This window comes from Salmo salar, chromosome 12 (assembly GCF_965601325.2).
Source record: "Salmo salar chromosome 12, fSalSal1, whole genome shotgun sequence".
NCBI classification, from domain to species: Eukaryota; Metazoa; Chordata; class Actinopteri; order Salmoniformes; family Salmonidae; genus Salmo; species Salmo salar.
The window spans coordinates 54642595-54660058 of NC_138302.1; the positions used below are offsets into that span (position 1 = coordinate 54642595).

The following is a 17464-nucleotide window of genomic DNA, read 5'->3' on the forward strand; positions in this document are numbered from 1 at the left end:
CATTACGGAAACACAACCGCTGCCACCTGAGTGAGCTATCGTGTGAACCCGTGTGTGGTCTCTTTATCTGTGTCTATCCTCTATCCTGTCTGGACAACTGCTGATGTAAAACGAGCTTCAATAATACACATTTGTTTGATTCATTGTAAGACCACTCCTGTTCAGTCATAAAGATGGTACATAGGACATGTAGCTTCATACTAAATTCATGAATATCCTGCAGTCAGCAAGCTGAACGGATGTTAATATAAACGTCTTGATTTTTCACAGTCAAAAAATTTCAAAATCAAAGTTCAGGTCAGTGGAAATCACCTTGCCTCGCATGTGTCCTTGCTCGATGCATGCAGCAGCGGTCTGTACGGTAAAACGTACATTTTTCTGCATGAAGTAGTGACGTCTGTTATTTCCCTATATACGTGTAAGCTCGCTTTGGTTTCTCTACTGTATGTTCTGTTCTGATCTCTGGAGCCTGCTTTAATGAGTCAGCAGGTAATAAATCAACTCCACCTACCCTTTAAACAAGTCAGCATGTAATCTTGGGCATCGGGAAGAGCTGGTGGAGCTGGAGCCTTATGCAGCGTTTTTACACTTTGTGATGTATACTGCATGCTATGCGGTTCTCTCCCTCTCCCAAAGTTCTTTCATCCATAGTGAATTGACTTCTCTTTCCTAAGTTTTCTTCAGATATGATTTGAATACAGTTCCTGCCTAAACCCCAACTTTCTATACAGTATGTCCTAAACCCCCCTCTAACCATCGACCCTCCCCCTCCCCTTTCTTCAATGAAAACCTCCCCCGGGCTGCCCCTACTCGTCTCCTTTTGCTGACATCACTTCCTGTTTCACAGTCGGCGCTGGCGTCGCTGGAACAGGTTCTGCCGCAGAAAGTGCCGGGTGGCGGTGAAATCGGTGCCTTTCTATTGGCTGGTGATCATCCTGGTGTTTCTCAACACGCTCACCATCTCCTCCGAGCACTACAACCAGCCTGACTGGCTCACACAAGTACAGGGTTAGTACACTACAACCAGCCTGACTGGGTTACACAAGTACAGGGTTAGTACACTACAACCAGCCTGACTGGCTCACACAAGTACAGGGTTAGTACACTACAACCAGCCTGACTGGCTCACACAAGTACAGGGTTAGTACACTACAACCAGCCTGACTGGCTCACACAAGTACAGGGTTAGTACACTACAACCAGCCTGACTGGCTCACACAAGTACAGGGTTAGTACACTACAACCAGCCTGACTGGGTTACACAAGTACAGGGTTAGTACACTACAACCAGCCTGACTGGCTCACACAAGTACAGGGTTAGTACACTACAACCAGCCTGACTGGCTCACACAAGTAGAGGGTTAGTACACTACAACCAGCCTGACTGGGTTACACAAGTACAGGGTTAGTACACTACACTGCACACTGGCTACCACTGTCAGGTCAGGTGGTAAGGAAAAACTCCAGTCCCTAACTATAGTATCTATGATATTTACAATACTGTTAAGGTGTTATATTGACTGACACCTCCCTCTGCCCTGCGTGTTTCCAGACGTGGCAAACAAGGTTCTGCTGGGCATGTTTACGTGTGAGATGATGACCAAGATGTACAGTCTGGGCCTGCAGGCCTACTTTGTGTCCCTGTTCAACCGCTTTGACTGCTTCGTGGTGTGTGGAGGCATCACCGAGACCATCCTGGTGGAGCTGGCCATCATGTCTCCTCTGGGCATCTCCGTGTTCCGCTGTGTCCGCTTGCTCAGGATCTTCAAGGTCACACGGTGAGATCACTGTCATGTGGAGTAGGGTGAAGTTGTCCCTAGGCTATATACAGGGAGTACTAGGTAATAACATGGCTATATACAGGGAGTACTAGGTAATAACATGGCTATATACAGGGAGTATTAGGTAATAACATGGCTATATACAGGGAGTACTAGGTAATAACATGGCTATATACAGGGAGTACTAGGTAATAACATGGCTATATACAGGGAGTACTAGGTAATAACATGGCTATATACAGGGAGTACTAGGTAATAATATGGCTATATACAGGGAGTACTAGGTAATAACATGGCTATATACAGGGAGTATTAGGTAATAACATGGCTATATACAGGGAGTACTAGGTAATAACATGGCTATATACAGGGAGTACTAGGTAATAACATGGCTATATACAGGGAGTACTAGGTAATAACATGGCTATATACAGGGAGTCCTCGGTAATAACATGGCTATATACAGGGAGTACTAGGTAATAACATGGCTATATACAGGGAGTACTAGGTAATAACATGGCTATATACAGGGAGTACCAGGTAATAATATGGCTATATACAGGGAGTACTAGGTAATAACATGGCTATATACAGGGAGTACTAGGTAATAACATGGCTATATACAGGGAGTACTAGGTAATAACATGGCTATATACAGGGAGTACTAGGTGATAACATGGCTATATACAGGGTGTACTAGGTAATAACATGGCTATATACAGGGAGTACTAGGTAATAACATGGCTATATACAGGGAGTACTAGGTAATAACATGGCTATATACAGGGAGTACCAGGTAATAATATGGCTATATACAGGGAGTACTAGGTAATAACATGGATATATACAGGGAGTACTAGGTAATAACATGGCTATATACAGGGAGTACTAGGTAATAATATGGCTATATACAGGGAGTACTAGGTAATAACATGGCTATATACAGGGAGTACAAGGTAATATCATGGCTATATACAGGGAGTACTAGGTAATAACATGGCTATATACAGGGAGTACTAGGTAATAACATGGCTATATACAGGGAGTACTAGGTAATAACATGGCTATATACAGGGAGTACTAGGTAATAACATGGCTATATACAGGGAGTGCCTTCAGAAAGTATTCACACCTCTTGACTTTTTCTAAACAAATTGTATTACAGTCTGAATTTAAAATGGATTCAATTTCGATTTTTGGTCACTGGCCTACATACATTACCCCATAATTTCAAAGTCTAATTATGTTTTTCGAAATTTGTACAATGATTAAAATATGAAAAGGTGAAATGTCTTGAATCAGTAAGTATTCAACCAGTTTGTTATTGCAAGCCTAAATAAATTCAGGAGTAAACATTTGCTTCACCAGTCACATTATAAGTTGCATGGACTCACTCTGTGAAATGATAGTCTTTAAAGGGATGTTTCAATGACACCCTCATCTCTGTACCCCACACATACAATTATCTGTAAGGTCCCTCAGTTGAGCAATGAATTTCAAACACAGATTCAACCACAAAGACTGGGGAAACCCGATGGCAAGACCTGGAAATGGCCGTCTAGCAATGATCAACAACGAATTTGACAGAGCTTGAAAAAATGTGAAAAGAATAACGGGCAAATGTTGCACAAAGCTCTTAGAGACTTACCCAGAAAGACTCACATCTGTAATCGCTGCCAAAGGTGCTTCTACAAAGTATTGACTCAGGGGTGTGAATACTTATGTAAATGAGATATTTCTGTATTTCATGATCAATTAATGTGCAAAAATGTCTAAAAACAGGTTATTTAATTCATCATTAATGAGGTATTGTGTGTAGATCCATTTTGAATTTGGGCTCTAACACAGCAAAATGTGAAATAAGTCAAAGGGTATGAATACTTTCTGAAGGCAGTGTAGATAGGGGTAAAGGGACTAGGCAGCAGGATAGATAGTAGACTGACCTGTAGCAGCCGTGTATGTGGAGCAGTTGCAGCAGCGTATGTGGTGAGCGTGTGTGTGTGGGTGTGTGACGTCAGTAGGCATGTGTGCGCATGTTGTGTGTGTGTGTGTGTTTGTTACTAACCCCCCCCTCTGTGTTGTCCAGTCACTGGCAGTCTCTCAGTAACTTGGTGGCGTCGCTGCTCAACTCCATGAAGTCCATCGCCTCCCTGCTGCTCCTGCTCTTCCTCTTCATCATCATCTTCTCCCTGCTGGGCATGCAGGTGTTCGGGGGCAAGTTCAACTTCGACGAGACGCAGACCAAGAGGAGCACCTTCGATAACTTCCCCCAGGCACTGCTCACTGTGTTTCAGGTGGGTGAACAGTACAGTATGTGGGTCTCTCTCTCTCTCTCTCTCTCTCTCTCTCTCTCTCCTTATCACAGCCATTCTCTCTCTCTCTCTCTCTCTCTCTCTCCTTATCACAGCCATTCTCTCTCTCTCTCTCCTTATCACAGCCATTCTCTCTCTCTCTCTCTCTCTCTCTCTCTCTCTCTCTCTCTCTCTCCTTATCACAGCCATTCTCTCTCTCTCTCTCTCTCTCTCTCCTTATCACAGCCATTCTCTCTCTCTCTCTCTTATCACAGCCATTCTCTCTCTCTCTCTCTCTCTCTCTCTCTCTCTCCCTCTCTCTCTCTCCTTATCACAGCCATTCTCTCTCTCTCTCTCTCTCTCTCTCTCCTTATCACAGCCACTCTCTCTCTCTCTCTCTCTCTCTCTCTCTCTCTCTCTCTCTCTCTCTCCTTATCACAGCCATTCTCTCTCTCTCTCTCTCCTTATCACAGCCATTCTCTCTCTCTCTCTCTCTCTCTCTCTCCTTATCACAGCCATTCTCTCTCTCTCTCTCTCTCTCCTTATCACAGCCATTCTCTCTCTCTCTCTCCTTATCACAGCCATTCTCTCTCTCTCTCTCTCTCTCTCTCTCTCTCTCTCTCTCTCCTTATCACAGCCATTCTCTCTCTCTCTCTCTCTCTCTCTCTCTCTTCTCCTTATCACAGCCATTCTCTCTCTCTCTCTCCTTATCACAGCCATTCTCTCTCTCTCTCTCTCTCTCTCTATCTCCCTCTCTCTCTCCTTATCACAGCCATTCTCTCTCTCTCTCTCTCTCTCTCTCTCTCTCTCTCCTTATCACAGCCACTCTCTCTCTCTCTCTCTCTCTCTCTCCTTATCACAGCCATTCTCTCTCTCTCTCTCTCTCTCTCTCTCTCTCTCTCTCTCTCTCTCTCTCTCTCTCCTTATCACAGCCATTCTCTCTCTCTCTCTCTCTCTCTCTCTCTCTGTCTCTCTCTCTCTCTCTCTCTCTCTCAGAACCTCATGAGTTACCTACATGTATATTTTGTGAATGTTGTATTTAAGGAGAGCCTCCTGATGATGACACCCTGACATGGGGGCTAGCCCAGTGAACCCGGGTCTCCCACGTCTTGACCATTATACCAAGAGGAAAGTCACAGGCTTTTGAAGTCACATGCTCCCGATATTTTCAATGCATTTTCCCACAGTAGGTGGGTAAACGCTTGAGCCAAATAACGTCAAAAGCATTTCATTTACTCTTGACTGCTCCACCGGGCTAGCCATAGCCGGACTATTGTTTGTTTTCCCTGTATGCTGTGTTTTACAGGAAGTAAGTAGAGTAATATGCCCCATTGTCTGTCTATGGCATGTTATATAAACTACAGTAGGATGTTATGGTGCACTAATCAAATCCAAGTTTATTGGTCGCGTACACAGATTTGCCGATGTTATCGCAGGTGCAGCGAAATTCTTGTGGTTCTAGCACCAACAATGCAGTAATACCTAGCAATACAAAAAAAAAATGAACATGTAATCAAAAATATTTGTACAAAAAATAAAGAAATTAAGAAATATCGCAACGAGCAGTGTCTGAGACCGGAATATAATATAATATGGTGTATATCGACAGTATGGACAGTATGTGAATAGAAAAGGTGTGTACAGCAGTAGTTATATAGGACGAGCCATGACTAGAATACAGTTTATACATATAAAGTGGGTGAGACAGTATGCAAACATTATTAAAGTGACCAGTGCTCAATGACTCTATGTAAAGTGCCTTCAGAAAGTATTCACACCCCTTGACTTATTCCACATTTTGTTGTGGTACAGACTGAATTCAAAATGGATTAAATAGACTTTTTGTCTCACCCATTTACACACAATACCCCATAATGACCAAGTGAAAACATGTATTTCGAAAAATGAAGTACAGAAATATCTCATTTAAATACTGTAAGTATTCACAACCCCTCAGTTAATACTTTATAGACGCAAATACAGCGGTGAGTCTTTTTGGGTAAGCCTCTAAGAGTTTTGCACACCTGGATTGTACAATATTTTACCATTATTCTTTTTAAAAGTCTTCGAGCTCTGTCAAGTTGGTTGTTGATCATTGCTAGAAAGCCATTTTCAAGTCTTGCCATTGATTTTCAAGCCGATTTAAGTCAAAACTGTAACTATGCCACTCAGAAACATACAATATTGTCTTGGTAAGCAACTCCAGTGTATATTTGGCCTTGTGTTTTAGGTTATTGTCCTGCTGAAAGGTGAATTGTCTCCCAGTGTCTGTTGGAAAGCAGACTGAACCAGGTTTTCCTCTAGGATTTTGCCTGTGCTTATAGCTGTATTCCTTTTCTTTTTATCCTAAAAACTCTCTAGTCCTTGCCAATGACAAGCATACCCATAACATGATGGCATGATGAGTGGTACTCAATGATGTGTTGTTTTGGATTTGCCACAAACATAACGCTTTGTATTCAGGACAAAAAGTTAATTTCTTTACCACATTTTTTTTTTGTATTAAGTGCCTTTTTGCAATTACTTAAGTGCCTTTTTGCAAACAGGATGCATGTTTTGGAATGTTTTTATTCAGTACAGGCTTGTTTCTTTTCACTGCCATATACTGTAGGTTAGTATTGTGGAGTAACTACAATGTTGTTGATCCATCCTCAGTTTTCTCCTATCACAGCCATTAAACTCTGTAACCGTTTTAAAGTCATGATTGGCCTCATGGTGAAATCGCTGAGCAGTTTCCTTCCTCTCCGGCAACTAAGTTAGGAAGGACACCTGTATCTTTGTAGTGACTGGGTGTATTGATACACCATCCAAAGCCTAATTTATAACTTCACCATGCTCAAAGGGATATTTACCGTGTGCTTTTAAAATTTTGACACATCGACCAATCGGTACCATGTAGTCCACGATCAGCTCTTTTGTTTTGTTGATATTTTCCTGGCACCATTCCTCCAGGACTCTCACCTCCTCCCTGTAGGCTGTCCCATCATTGTTGGTAGTCAGGCCTACCACTGTTGTGTTGTCAGCAAACTTGATGATTGCGTTGGAGACGTCCGTGGTCACGCAGTAATGGGTGAACAGGGAGTACAGGAGGGGCTGAGCACGCACCCTTGTGGGGTACGCTGTGTTGAGGATTAGCGTGGCAGAGGTATTGTTGTCTACTTTCACCACTTGGGGTCAGCCCGTCAGGAAGTCCAGGTCCCAGTTGCACAGGGAGGTGTTAAGACCCAGGGACCTGAGCTTAGTGTTGAGCTATGAGAGCACTACATTGTTGAAGGCTGAGCTGTAGTCAATGAACATCGGTATTTATCTTGTCCTATTGGGACTGTGCAAAGCTGTCATCAAGGAAAAGGGTGGCTATTTGAAGAATCTCAAATATAAAATATATTTTAATTTGTTTAATCCTTTTTTGCTTACTACATGATTCCATATGTGTTATTTCATAGTTGTGATGTCTTCACTCTTATCCTACAATGTAGAAAATAGTTAAAAATGAACAAACTCTTGAATGAGTTGGTGTTCTAAAACTTTTGACCGGTAGTGTATTATACTGCAAAGTTGGCTGGGTACTAGAAACAGGGTGACTGTGTCTCTCGGCGCCATCTTGTTACTAGTGAACGCTGTATGTGTTTCCATAGAATCGCAAATGAATTCTAGGTCCTCTATGTGTGTAGCATCCAAAATGATTGAGTGTATTTGGGTGTGTTGTGACCAGATCCTGACGGGTGAAGACTGGAACGCTGTGATGTATGACGGCATCATGGCGTACGGCGGCCCATCTTCCTCAGGGATGATCGTCTCCTTCTACTTCATTATCCTCTTCATCTGTGGAAACTGTATCCTTTCCTTACCGCACTCATCCTATCGCCTCTATCTCTCTGAGCCCGGATAATCACAATCTGATTTGATGTGACTTGACTAATTTCCCCTAGTTAAACAGATTCTTTATGGATATGGTCCACCATGGTGAATATAGACAAATAACAAGTTGTTATGTTCTTATGAACAGAGATGTAGTCTTGCAAACACAACCCCGTTTTTTTTATGTAGTCAGTATAGATCTCTGGGGTTGTTTCTTCCGTCATTATTGCAATGAACATTTCTGGACTTTTCTGAATAGTGTATATGGGTGTGTTGCTCTAGCCATGGACTACACTACGGCACAGTAGATGTGTTCAGCTTCTGTCCTTGACAGAACACTTTGCTCAGACATCCTGCTGAACGTCTTCTTGGCTATCGCTGTGGACAACCTGGCAGACGCAGAGTCTCTCAACACTCCAGGAGACAAAAAGGATGAGAAAAAGGAAGAGGTAGAACTCCACCCCAGACATATTGTGGTTCGGGTTCATTCAGCATCATTGTATACATGTGTTGCATATGATTACACACTTCTGGTTCTAACGTCTCATCACTTTTGCTTCTTTGGATACAGGCACCAGTGGAGGAGGAAGAGGAGAATGCTGCAGGTACAGGCCTGTGTGTGTGTGTGTGTGTGTGTGTGTGTGTGTGTGTGTGTGTGTGTGTGTGTGTGTGTGTGTGTGGGGGGGGGGGGGGGTACTAGTGCACGTGTGTGGTCTATCTCTCTAACTGTGTGTGTGTCTGTCTGTGCAGCAGAGGAGGAGGAGGAGCCAGAGGTTCCAGCAGGGCCACGCCCAGCCATCTCTGAGCTGGTCAAGAAGGAGAAGATCACCCCCATCCCTGACGGCAGCGCTTTCTTCATCTTCAGCAAGACCAACCCGTAGGTCACACACACACACACGCAATTATATACACACACACACACACACACACACACACACACACACACACACACACACACACACACGTGCACTTATATACACACACACACACACACGTGCACTTATACACACACACACATGCACACACGCATGCGCGCAGACGGACGGACGGACGGACGCACACACACTTTTCTGAGCTCTCTTAAGCGGGTGTGTGCGTTTCCTGTTGTTCTCCTCAGGATCCGGGTGGGATGTCATAGACTCATCAACCACCACATCTTCACCAACCTCATCCTGGTGTTCATCATGCTCAGCTCTGTCTCCCTCGCTGCAGAGGACCCCATACGCAACTTCTCTGCTCGCAACATCGTAAGTACAGAAACCTTCTTGTCTACATTCAAATAATGTTGGGTCATATTTATTGGGGAGCACACAGTAGGCAGTAACTGGTTTTCAACTGTTAGGCTACATAGTAGTACATAGTAAAGATACATTCTGTATTGATTTGGGATATTTATTGCGTATTTTACGGTTTTTTTTGTATTCATATTTAAGGATTTAGTTGGTTAAGAGTGACGTTAACGGTAATGATTACTCTTTTCCTGAAGTTTCCCCCATGATCCTCTTAGGCAGCAGGTTCAATGACTTTGGAATCATTATGTATGTTCATCATTACAACTTAACCTCAAGCTGCACAATGACATGTCATTGTGATAGTAGGTGGATGACATTGTGCAGGTGCTCGTAATGAAATGATATAATGAATATATACTGCATTATGAAATATATTGTAATATACACAGATTTTATTCATTTCCTATGCTCTTTCCTGCACACACGGGTTCCCACGCTAACTTGTTCTCTTCGAATGTCTCTGATGAACGTACTTGCGTGACCTGTATAACCCATGTTAAACATGTCCGTTGCTTTTTGCAGATACTTGGTTACTTTGACTATGCTTTCACGGCTATCTTTACTGTTGAGATCCTGTTGAAGGTAAATGGCCTGTGTCCGCCTCTCTGTGCTGTCAACTAACTGACCCCGCAGTAACACTCCCAACGTCTGGTTGCCTTCCAGGTCCTAGGCTATGCAGATTATGTCTTCACTAGCATGTTTACATTTGAGATCATGTTGAAGGTAACTCTCGCTTATGACGACAGAGAGCCTTGCTGCACTCTCTCCTTTGTGTGTCACCTGCTGCCACCGCAGTACTTCCTGCCTTGTTTCACTTTTCCTTTTTATTATTTCTCTTTTTACTCCATGGCACCTCTTTTAACTACCAAAACATCTAGGGTGTGTTTGTGTAAATTCACTCTGGAGTGCCAGAGTGTGCTCTGGGCGTTCGTCAGTTCAGAGCGTTGTCAGGTTGTCCTTTAGTAAATTCGGAGCGTTTAAAAGGCGCACACTGGACGCTCTGGCCGAGGAGTAGGGTTGATCCGAGCGTTCTGACCTCACAACGGCACAAGCACCCAAGCTAACTGGCTAAAGTTGGCTAGCTTGCTAGCTACTTCTAGACATAAATAAGAGAGCACCTCACTCTGACCATTTTACTCCCCCTGGCAGAGCTGGATAGGCTGTTTTCATGTTATCTAGAGCGTTGGTGACTGTAACTGTGCTGCTTGCAACAATTTCATTAAGCTTTTTTGACGACGTTTACAGACACCGGCCATATTCAACGGGTGTTGGGCGTTCGTAAAATAAAACAGTTATTCTGTGCTCTGGCACACTCAGACGAGAGTGCTCTGAAATCGGAGTAGATAGCCGGAGTGAATTTACGAACGCACCCCTCGACTGTCATCATTACTTACTAGCACTACACACACTAACACACGAGTTGTTCAATTGCCGCTTATCAGGATACGAATAATCCATGAAGGAATCAAAGGCACAAACCAACCCCGATTGGTGTCATCATGTCTGTCACGAATGGAAAAGTCAACAATGAGTTGAAAAGGTTTAGTGCACCTCTCCAAAAATGATGCAACTCTTTGTGCAAAGGAAAGAGATTTCAATGTGTCGTTTAAGAGATGTAGCTTTGACTGATTTTTTTGACCTGGATGTCATTTGGGGAGTGTTGGGGGGGGGGGGGGGGGGTTATAAACAAACATCTAAGGCCATCTCCAGTCAAAGCTGACTCCATGCTTCTGTTTCATACCGACTGACTGCTATTCAGATACTGAGCCATAAAAGAGGGGGCAAACCAACCATGTTCATGTCGAGCATGGGCTTTCCCCAGATTGACTGAGTGCTTAGAAATGTAGTGTTTCCTTCAGAACCCTTAAGAGGGCAGCCCAACCCTGCCCAGTCCTGTTGAGGGTCGTATTCATCACGGCACACCGTAGCAACATGTTTTGCAACGGAATGCGGGAAACCAGAGTTTCTTATTGGACCAGTTCAGATAGTCCTTCCCCGTTTGGTGCCGAATGAACACGACCCAGCTCAGTTTGATCCTGCTGCGTAAGCAGTGCTTTCCCGCCCACGCCAGCTGGTCTCTACATTCACAAGCACTCAGGACGATGAATCCTTTTCTTTTATGATTTGAACAAGACTTCCTTGTCGCTGCGTTGTTTACTTCTCTGCCTGCTGAAGTCTGATGTGTTTTTTTTGTTTTTGTTTTTAAAAGTGGAGCTGCTCTATTATCCCCTTTAGCCTGTGAGCTGTTAAAGAACATGAAGGAATGTGCTTTAAGGGAAACGGCCATACATGAATGTGTCAGTAAGGCCATGGGGTTTTCCGACCGGTAGGCCGTTCAATCCTGTCATTTCTCTCAGGAAGTAGATCTATTTGTCCTCAGCGCGCCAACAAACTGCACGTTTTGTTGCCGCAGGGGACCCTGTTATTAGCCGATTGTGAAGTGAATGACTTACTACTACATTCATGTACCGCGGTGCCGCGGGGTGGCATTTGAACTTTGACCCCTACAGCACGTGGTCCAGTGTGTGTTCGTGGCCATCCGGACCATCGGTAACATCATGATCGTCACCACGCTACTGCAGTTCATGTTCGCCTGCATAGGAGTGCAGCTATTCAAGGTCAACACCGTAACACCCGGCTCTAAGATCAGCACCGTAACACGGATTGTGATGTCAATGGCATCGTAGCTTCAGTATATCCCCCAACCTAGACATTGACACCTGAGGGTTGAGGGTTCGTTTTGTGGCAGTACCGTTTAGAATAAAGTGTTGTGTTTGCTTTGCAGGGGAAGTTTTACCGCTGCACAGACGAAGCCAAGTCTGGCCCCGACGAGTGCAAGTCAGTTGTTTTTGATGCCTTTGTCCATCTACACACAGCAAACGGACACCATCCATTTTGTATCAGAAATACTTACATTTACTGTACAGTAGGTGTTCTGCAGCGTTTTTGATTTGAGCGCGTTGCGCATAGACGGACATATTCACAACATTCATGTTCTTTACGTACGGTACATCATAGGACGAATCCTATATCCGGACCTCTGACCTCTAACCCCTGTGTCCTCTTGACCTCTTATCTCCCAGGGGCACCTACATCCTTTATAAGGACGGGGACGTGAACCAGCCGTTCGTCCATAAGAGAGTGTGGCACAACAGCGAGTTCAACTTTGACAACGTGCTCATGGCCATGATGGCTCTGTTCACTGTGTCTACCTTCGAGGGCTGGCCTTCGTAAGACACACACACTCATATTATACACCCATATACAATATAATACACCTTCCAATTTTTGCCTTTTGTGCATAGAAAAACAGGAAGTTCAACAAACGTGTGTTCTCGCTCTCACACTTTTTCTCTCTCGCTCTCTCTCTTTCTCTCTCTCTCTTTCTCTCTCTCTTTCTCTCTCTTTCTCTCTCTCTCTTTCTCTCTCTCTTTCTCTCTCTCTCTTTCTCTCTCTCTCTTTCTCTCTCTTTCTCTCTCTCTCTTTCTCTCTCTCTCTCTCTCTCTCGCTCTCTCTGTTTCTCTCTCTCTCTCAGGTTGCTCTACAAGGCCATAGACTCGAACAGGGAGAACCTGGGTCCCATCTACAACTACCGCATCGAGATCTCCATCTTCTTCATCATCTACATCATCATCATCGCCTTCTTCATGATGAACATCTTTGTGGGTTTCGTCATCGTTACATTTCAGGAGCAGGGAGAGAAAGAGTACAAGAACTGTGAGCTGGATAAGAACCAGGTCAGAAACACAATTCCCTGGGCGTGCGTGTGTGTTCGTGAACACGTGTGTGTGTTCATGCGTTGTCTATGTGTGTGTGTGTCTGTGTGTGTGTGTGTGTGTGTGTGTCTATGTGTGACTATGAGTTGTGTGGTACTACATGTCTAGACTAGCAGTTCTCCCACACTGGGTAAGTGTTCTGAGGTGTGTTGCTATGCTATGTTTGTGTTTATAAACCGGGTGGTTCGAGCCCTGAATGCTGATTGGCTGAAAGCCGTGGTATATTTAAGCAGTAAGGCCCGAGGGGGTGTGGTATATGGCCAATATATACGGCTGAGGGATGTTCTTAAGCACGATGCAACGCGGAGTGCCTGGACACAGCCCTTAGCCGTTGTATATTGGCCATATATCACAAACCCCTGAGGCGCCTTATTGCTATAATAAACTGTTTACCGACATAATTAGAGCAGTAAAAATAACCTTCTTGTCATACCCTTGGTATACGGTCTGATATACCACGGCTGTCAGCCAATCAGCATTCAGTGCTCGAACCACCCAGTTTATAACAGACCATCCAGTTTATACCATGGGTATGACAGAAAAGTCATTTTCATTGTTTTAATTACATTGGCAACCAGTTTACGGTGGCAGTAATGCACCTGGGCGGTATATGGCCAATATACCACAGTTAAGGTCTGTATCCAGGCACTCTGCTTTGCGTCCTGTGTAAGAACAGGTTTATTGGCCATGTAGCCGTGGTTTATCGCCTATATACCACACCCCCTCGTGCCTTATTGCTTAAGTACTCTATACTATGTGTACAGGTATGTAGTGTATAACCGTGTGTGTTTAATTATTTTTTTTAAATGTATCCTTTATTTAACTAGGCAAGTTAGTTTAAGAACAAATTCTTATTTACAATGACAGCCTAAAAGGGAACAGTTCGGTTTAACTGCCTTGTTCAGGGGCAGAGCTCAGGGATTCGATCCAACAACCTTCCGGTTACTGGCCCAACGCTCTAACCACTAGGCTACCTGCCTCCCCGTGTGTTCTACAGCGTCAGTGTGTGGAGTATGCCCTGAAGGCCCATCCGTTGAGGAGGTACATCCCTAAGAACCGTTACCAGTATAAGTTCTGGTACGTGGTCAACTCCACCGGGTTTGAGTACATCATGTTCGTCCTCATCATGCTCAACACGCTCTGCCTGGCTGTGCAGGTGAGAAGAAGTTCAACCCAACCCGTTCGTAAAGCCCTGGCCGTGTAGCAGCATTCACTGTTAGACAATCTCCTGCAGTAGAACCCCTGAGCCAGCATCTCAGCTTCCTGGTGCTTTGTGCAACCTCTTTAGTCTTCTGTACAATATCTGGCACTTACATCTGCACTTTCTCTACGTCCACCCCTCTCTGTCTGTCTCTGTCTGTCTCTATCTGTCTCTGTTTGTCTTTATCTCTGTCTCTATCTCTGTCTGTCTCTGTCTGTCTCTATCTGTCTGTCTCTGTCTGTCTCTATCTGTCTCTGTCTGTGTGTCTGTCTGTCTCTGTCTGTCTCTGTCTGTTTGTCTATCTATCTCTATCTCTGTCTGTCTCTGTCTATCTCTGTCTGTCTCTGTCTTTGTCTGTCTGTCTGTGTCTGTTTCTGTCTGTGTCCTTCCTTCTCTGTCTGTCTCCCTCCCTCCCTCCCTCCCTCCCTCCCTCCCTCCCTCCCTCCCTCCCTCCCTCCCTCTCTATCACTCTCCTGTCTGTAGCACTATGGCCAGTCTGCGACATTTAACTATGTGATGGACATCCTCAACATGGTCTTCACTGCTGTTTTCACTGCGGAGATGGTGCTCAAACTCATCGCCTTCAAACCCAGGGTAAGGACACACGCCTGCACACAGACACACACACACACACACACACACACACACACACACACACACACACACACACACACACACACACACACACACACACACACACACACACACACACACAGAGATGCATGCACGTGTGCACACAGATGGACACACATCTCACATACGTAGATGCTGTTTCATTCTGCACATTTGCCCATTAGGTTTGCAGGTGTCTTTGGTTCTTGTGTGTACAGTACCTTTATTATTATTAGTTGTTGAGGATAAGGACCGGTACCCAGTAAGAGACTGACTGGTGTGGTGGAGTACTGCGATGCCTAGAGACAGGTCTCTCTCTCTCTCTCTCTCTTTTTCTCTCTCTATCTCTCTCCTTTTCTCTCTCTCTTTTTCTCTCTATTTTTCTCTCTCTATCTCTCTCCTTTTTTCTCTCTCTCTCTCTCCCTCTCTTTCTCGTTTTATTTCTCTCTCTCCCTCTCTCTCTTTTTCTCTCTCTATCTCTCTCTCCTTTTTCTCTCTCTCTATCTCTCTCTCTATTTTTCTCTCTCTATCTCTCTCATTTTTTCTCTCTCTCTCTTTTTCTCTCTATTTTTCTCTCTCTCTATCTCTCTCCTTTTTTTTCTCTCTCTCTCTCTCTCTCTCTCTCTCTCTCTTTTTCTCTCTATTTTTCTCTCTCTCTATCTCTCTCCTTTTTTTCTCTCTCTCTCTCCCTCTCTCTTTCTCGTTTTATTTCTCTCCTTTTTCTCTCTCTCTATCTCTCTCTCTCTTTTTCTCTCTCTATCTCTCTCATTTCTCTCTCTCTCTCTCTTTCATTTTCTTTCTCTCTCTCCCCCTCTCTCTCTCCCTCTCTCTCTCTTTGTTTCTCTCTCTCTCTCTGTCTGTGTGTGTGACTGTCACCTACTAGAGCATGTCTCTGAAACACTAACAAGTGACCTACCTAACGTTCTAACACAGTAACATTTATAGATCACACACACATTTGTATTACACCCAGTCGTTGACAATCCAGTCGTACATTGGAGTAGATGCACTTAACATGCAGATATCGTTTGAAAGTAACTGAAATGACGCCAGTAGCTCAGTACTAGTTAAGTTAATACAGTGTTTTGGTATTAAACCTCACCACTTAACCCCGCCTACACTGTAAACTGTAAACACTACTCAAAACGTTTGAGGAGTCATTACTCAAACCAATAGAGTCACTGTGACCCTGTGGGCGGTCCAGATTTTGAGTAATGCCCCCACTAAGCGACGCCTACAATATAATCTTTCCTTTGCCTTGCCTTTTCCGCTGGTTCGTAGTGAGACCACCCACGACTGCATTTGCTAGTGACAGATACATTGAATTTGTTCATTTTCAGTCCTGTGGCCTTCACCGAAGTGAGTTCCTAGGCGAATGTTATCTTTATAATTCTTTATGACGATACATTACATATCTCATAAGGCCTTTTTTCCCCCTGAAACGCATGGTTTTGTGGTCAATTAACAATTTCTTTGTGGATTTTGATGTGTGCCTCGGGTTATTGTCTGGTTGGAAGATCCAGCCTCCTGGCAGAGGCCACCAGGTTTTTGGCTAAAATGTCCTGGTACTTGGTAAAGTTCATGCTCCCGTTGCCCTCAACAAGGGCCCCAGGACCAGTGGAAGCAAAATATCCCCATAACATCAAAGATCCACCACAATATTTGACAGTAGGTATGAGGTTCTTTTCTATGCATCCTTGTTTGGACGACAAAACCCACCACTGGTGCGTGTCGCCAAAGAGACCTCTTTTCATATTTTCCGTCAGCTCGTCTTTACCAAGGGGCGCCAACAATTTGGGTAATGACTGTAAATACTGTATAGATTCATGGTGTAGAACAGCTGTGATCGTATGTCAGGTAGAGGAGTTAATTGTAATGTAACATTTTCTAACGGGAAAGGGAACGTTCTGGACGTTTCACCTCACTGAATACACCCCTGGTCTTAGGTTATATGGGCTGCTGTTTCTGCTGACTTCAGCTCCTCTGCTACCAAAGGGCCTCTGTCGGGAACTCTCTTCTGTTATTGATTATTCAGGTCTTGATGGATTCTTTTCTCTTTGTGTGTCTTCTCTCCTTCTCCGGCCCTCCCTGCTGCCTCCCTTACACGCTCCTATCCACACACACTGTACTCCTCTTCTCTCTCAAATTCCTCACCCCCCCCCCCCCCCCCCTCTCATCCCCTTGTGTGTTGTGGCTTGCCGTAACAGCACTATTTCACAGATGCGTGGAACACGTTTGATGCCTTAATAGTAGTTGGTAGCGTCGTTGATATTGCTATCACTGAAGTGAATGTAAGTACAACCTTTTTCTGCCTCTTCTGTGAAACTGAAGCCTTGCAATAAAGCCAGAATGCCAGTAGCACCAGCATTATCCCCAAGAGTGTCCTGAGGTTAAGGAAGATGCTTAGATTGACGTCGAGTGAACATTAACACTCTCTCAATCCTCGTGGATTCTATATTATTTTTACATTAGGCACACAGCGCCCCCTATGTTAGCTAGTTGGTACTACACAGCTGCTGCTCATCACTTCATACTTACAGTGAAACTGATTCAGATCGCAATATTAGGAAATGTACAGTTTATGTCTCAAAGGATATTCTGTTCGGGCAATATATACTCTATTGGTTTTCAGTCTGCTAGTGGTTCTATTGGC

General features: G+C 44.3%; 1 protein-coding gene across 1 annotated transcript in view; it reads left to right on the forward strand.

Annotated features, from left to right (window-relative positions):
* The window catches only part of LOC106565299 (voltage-dependent L-type calcium channel subunit alpha-1D), a 128499-nt gene that overhangs the window by 85259 nt on the left and 25776 nt on the right, over nt 1–17464 (forward strand). The window contains exons 12-28 of the mRNA XM_082959556.1: nt 271–297; nt 848–1008; nt 1553–1778; nt 3868–4075; nt 7785–7905; nt 8279–8379; nt 8502–8535; nt 8681–8807; nt 9048–9177; nt 9745–9834; nt 11733–11840; nt 12008–12060; nt 12306–12452; nt 12758–12959; nt 13996–14154; nt 14683–14793; nt 17019–17102. Coding sequence (XP_082815682.1) covers nt 271–297; nt 848–1008; nt 1553–1778; nt 3868–4075; nt 7785–7905; nt 8279–8379; nt 8502–8535; nt 8681–8807; nt 9048–9177; nt 9745–9834; nt 11733–11840; nt 12008–12060; nt 12306–12452; nt 12758–12959; nt 13996–14154; nt 14683–14793; nt 17019–17102 — 2089 coding nt within the window. The remainder of the gene's footprint in view (nt 1–270; nt 298–847; nt 1009–1552; nt 1779–3867; nt 4076–7784; nt 7906–8278; nt 8380–8501; nt 8536–8680; nt 8808–9047; nt 9178–9744; nt 9835–11732; nt 11841–12007; nt 12061–12305; nt 12453–12757; nt 12960–13995; nt 14155–14682; nt 14794–17018; nt 17103–17464) is intronic.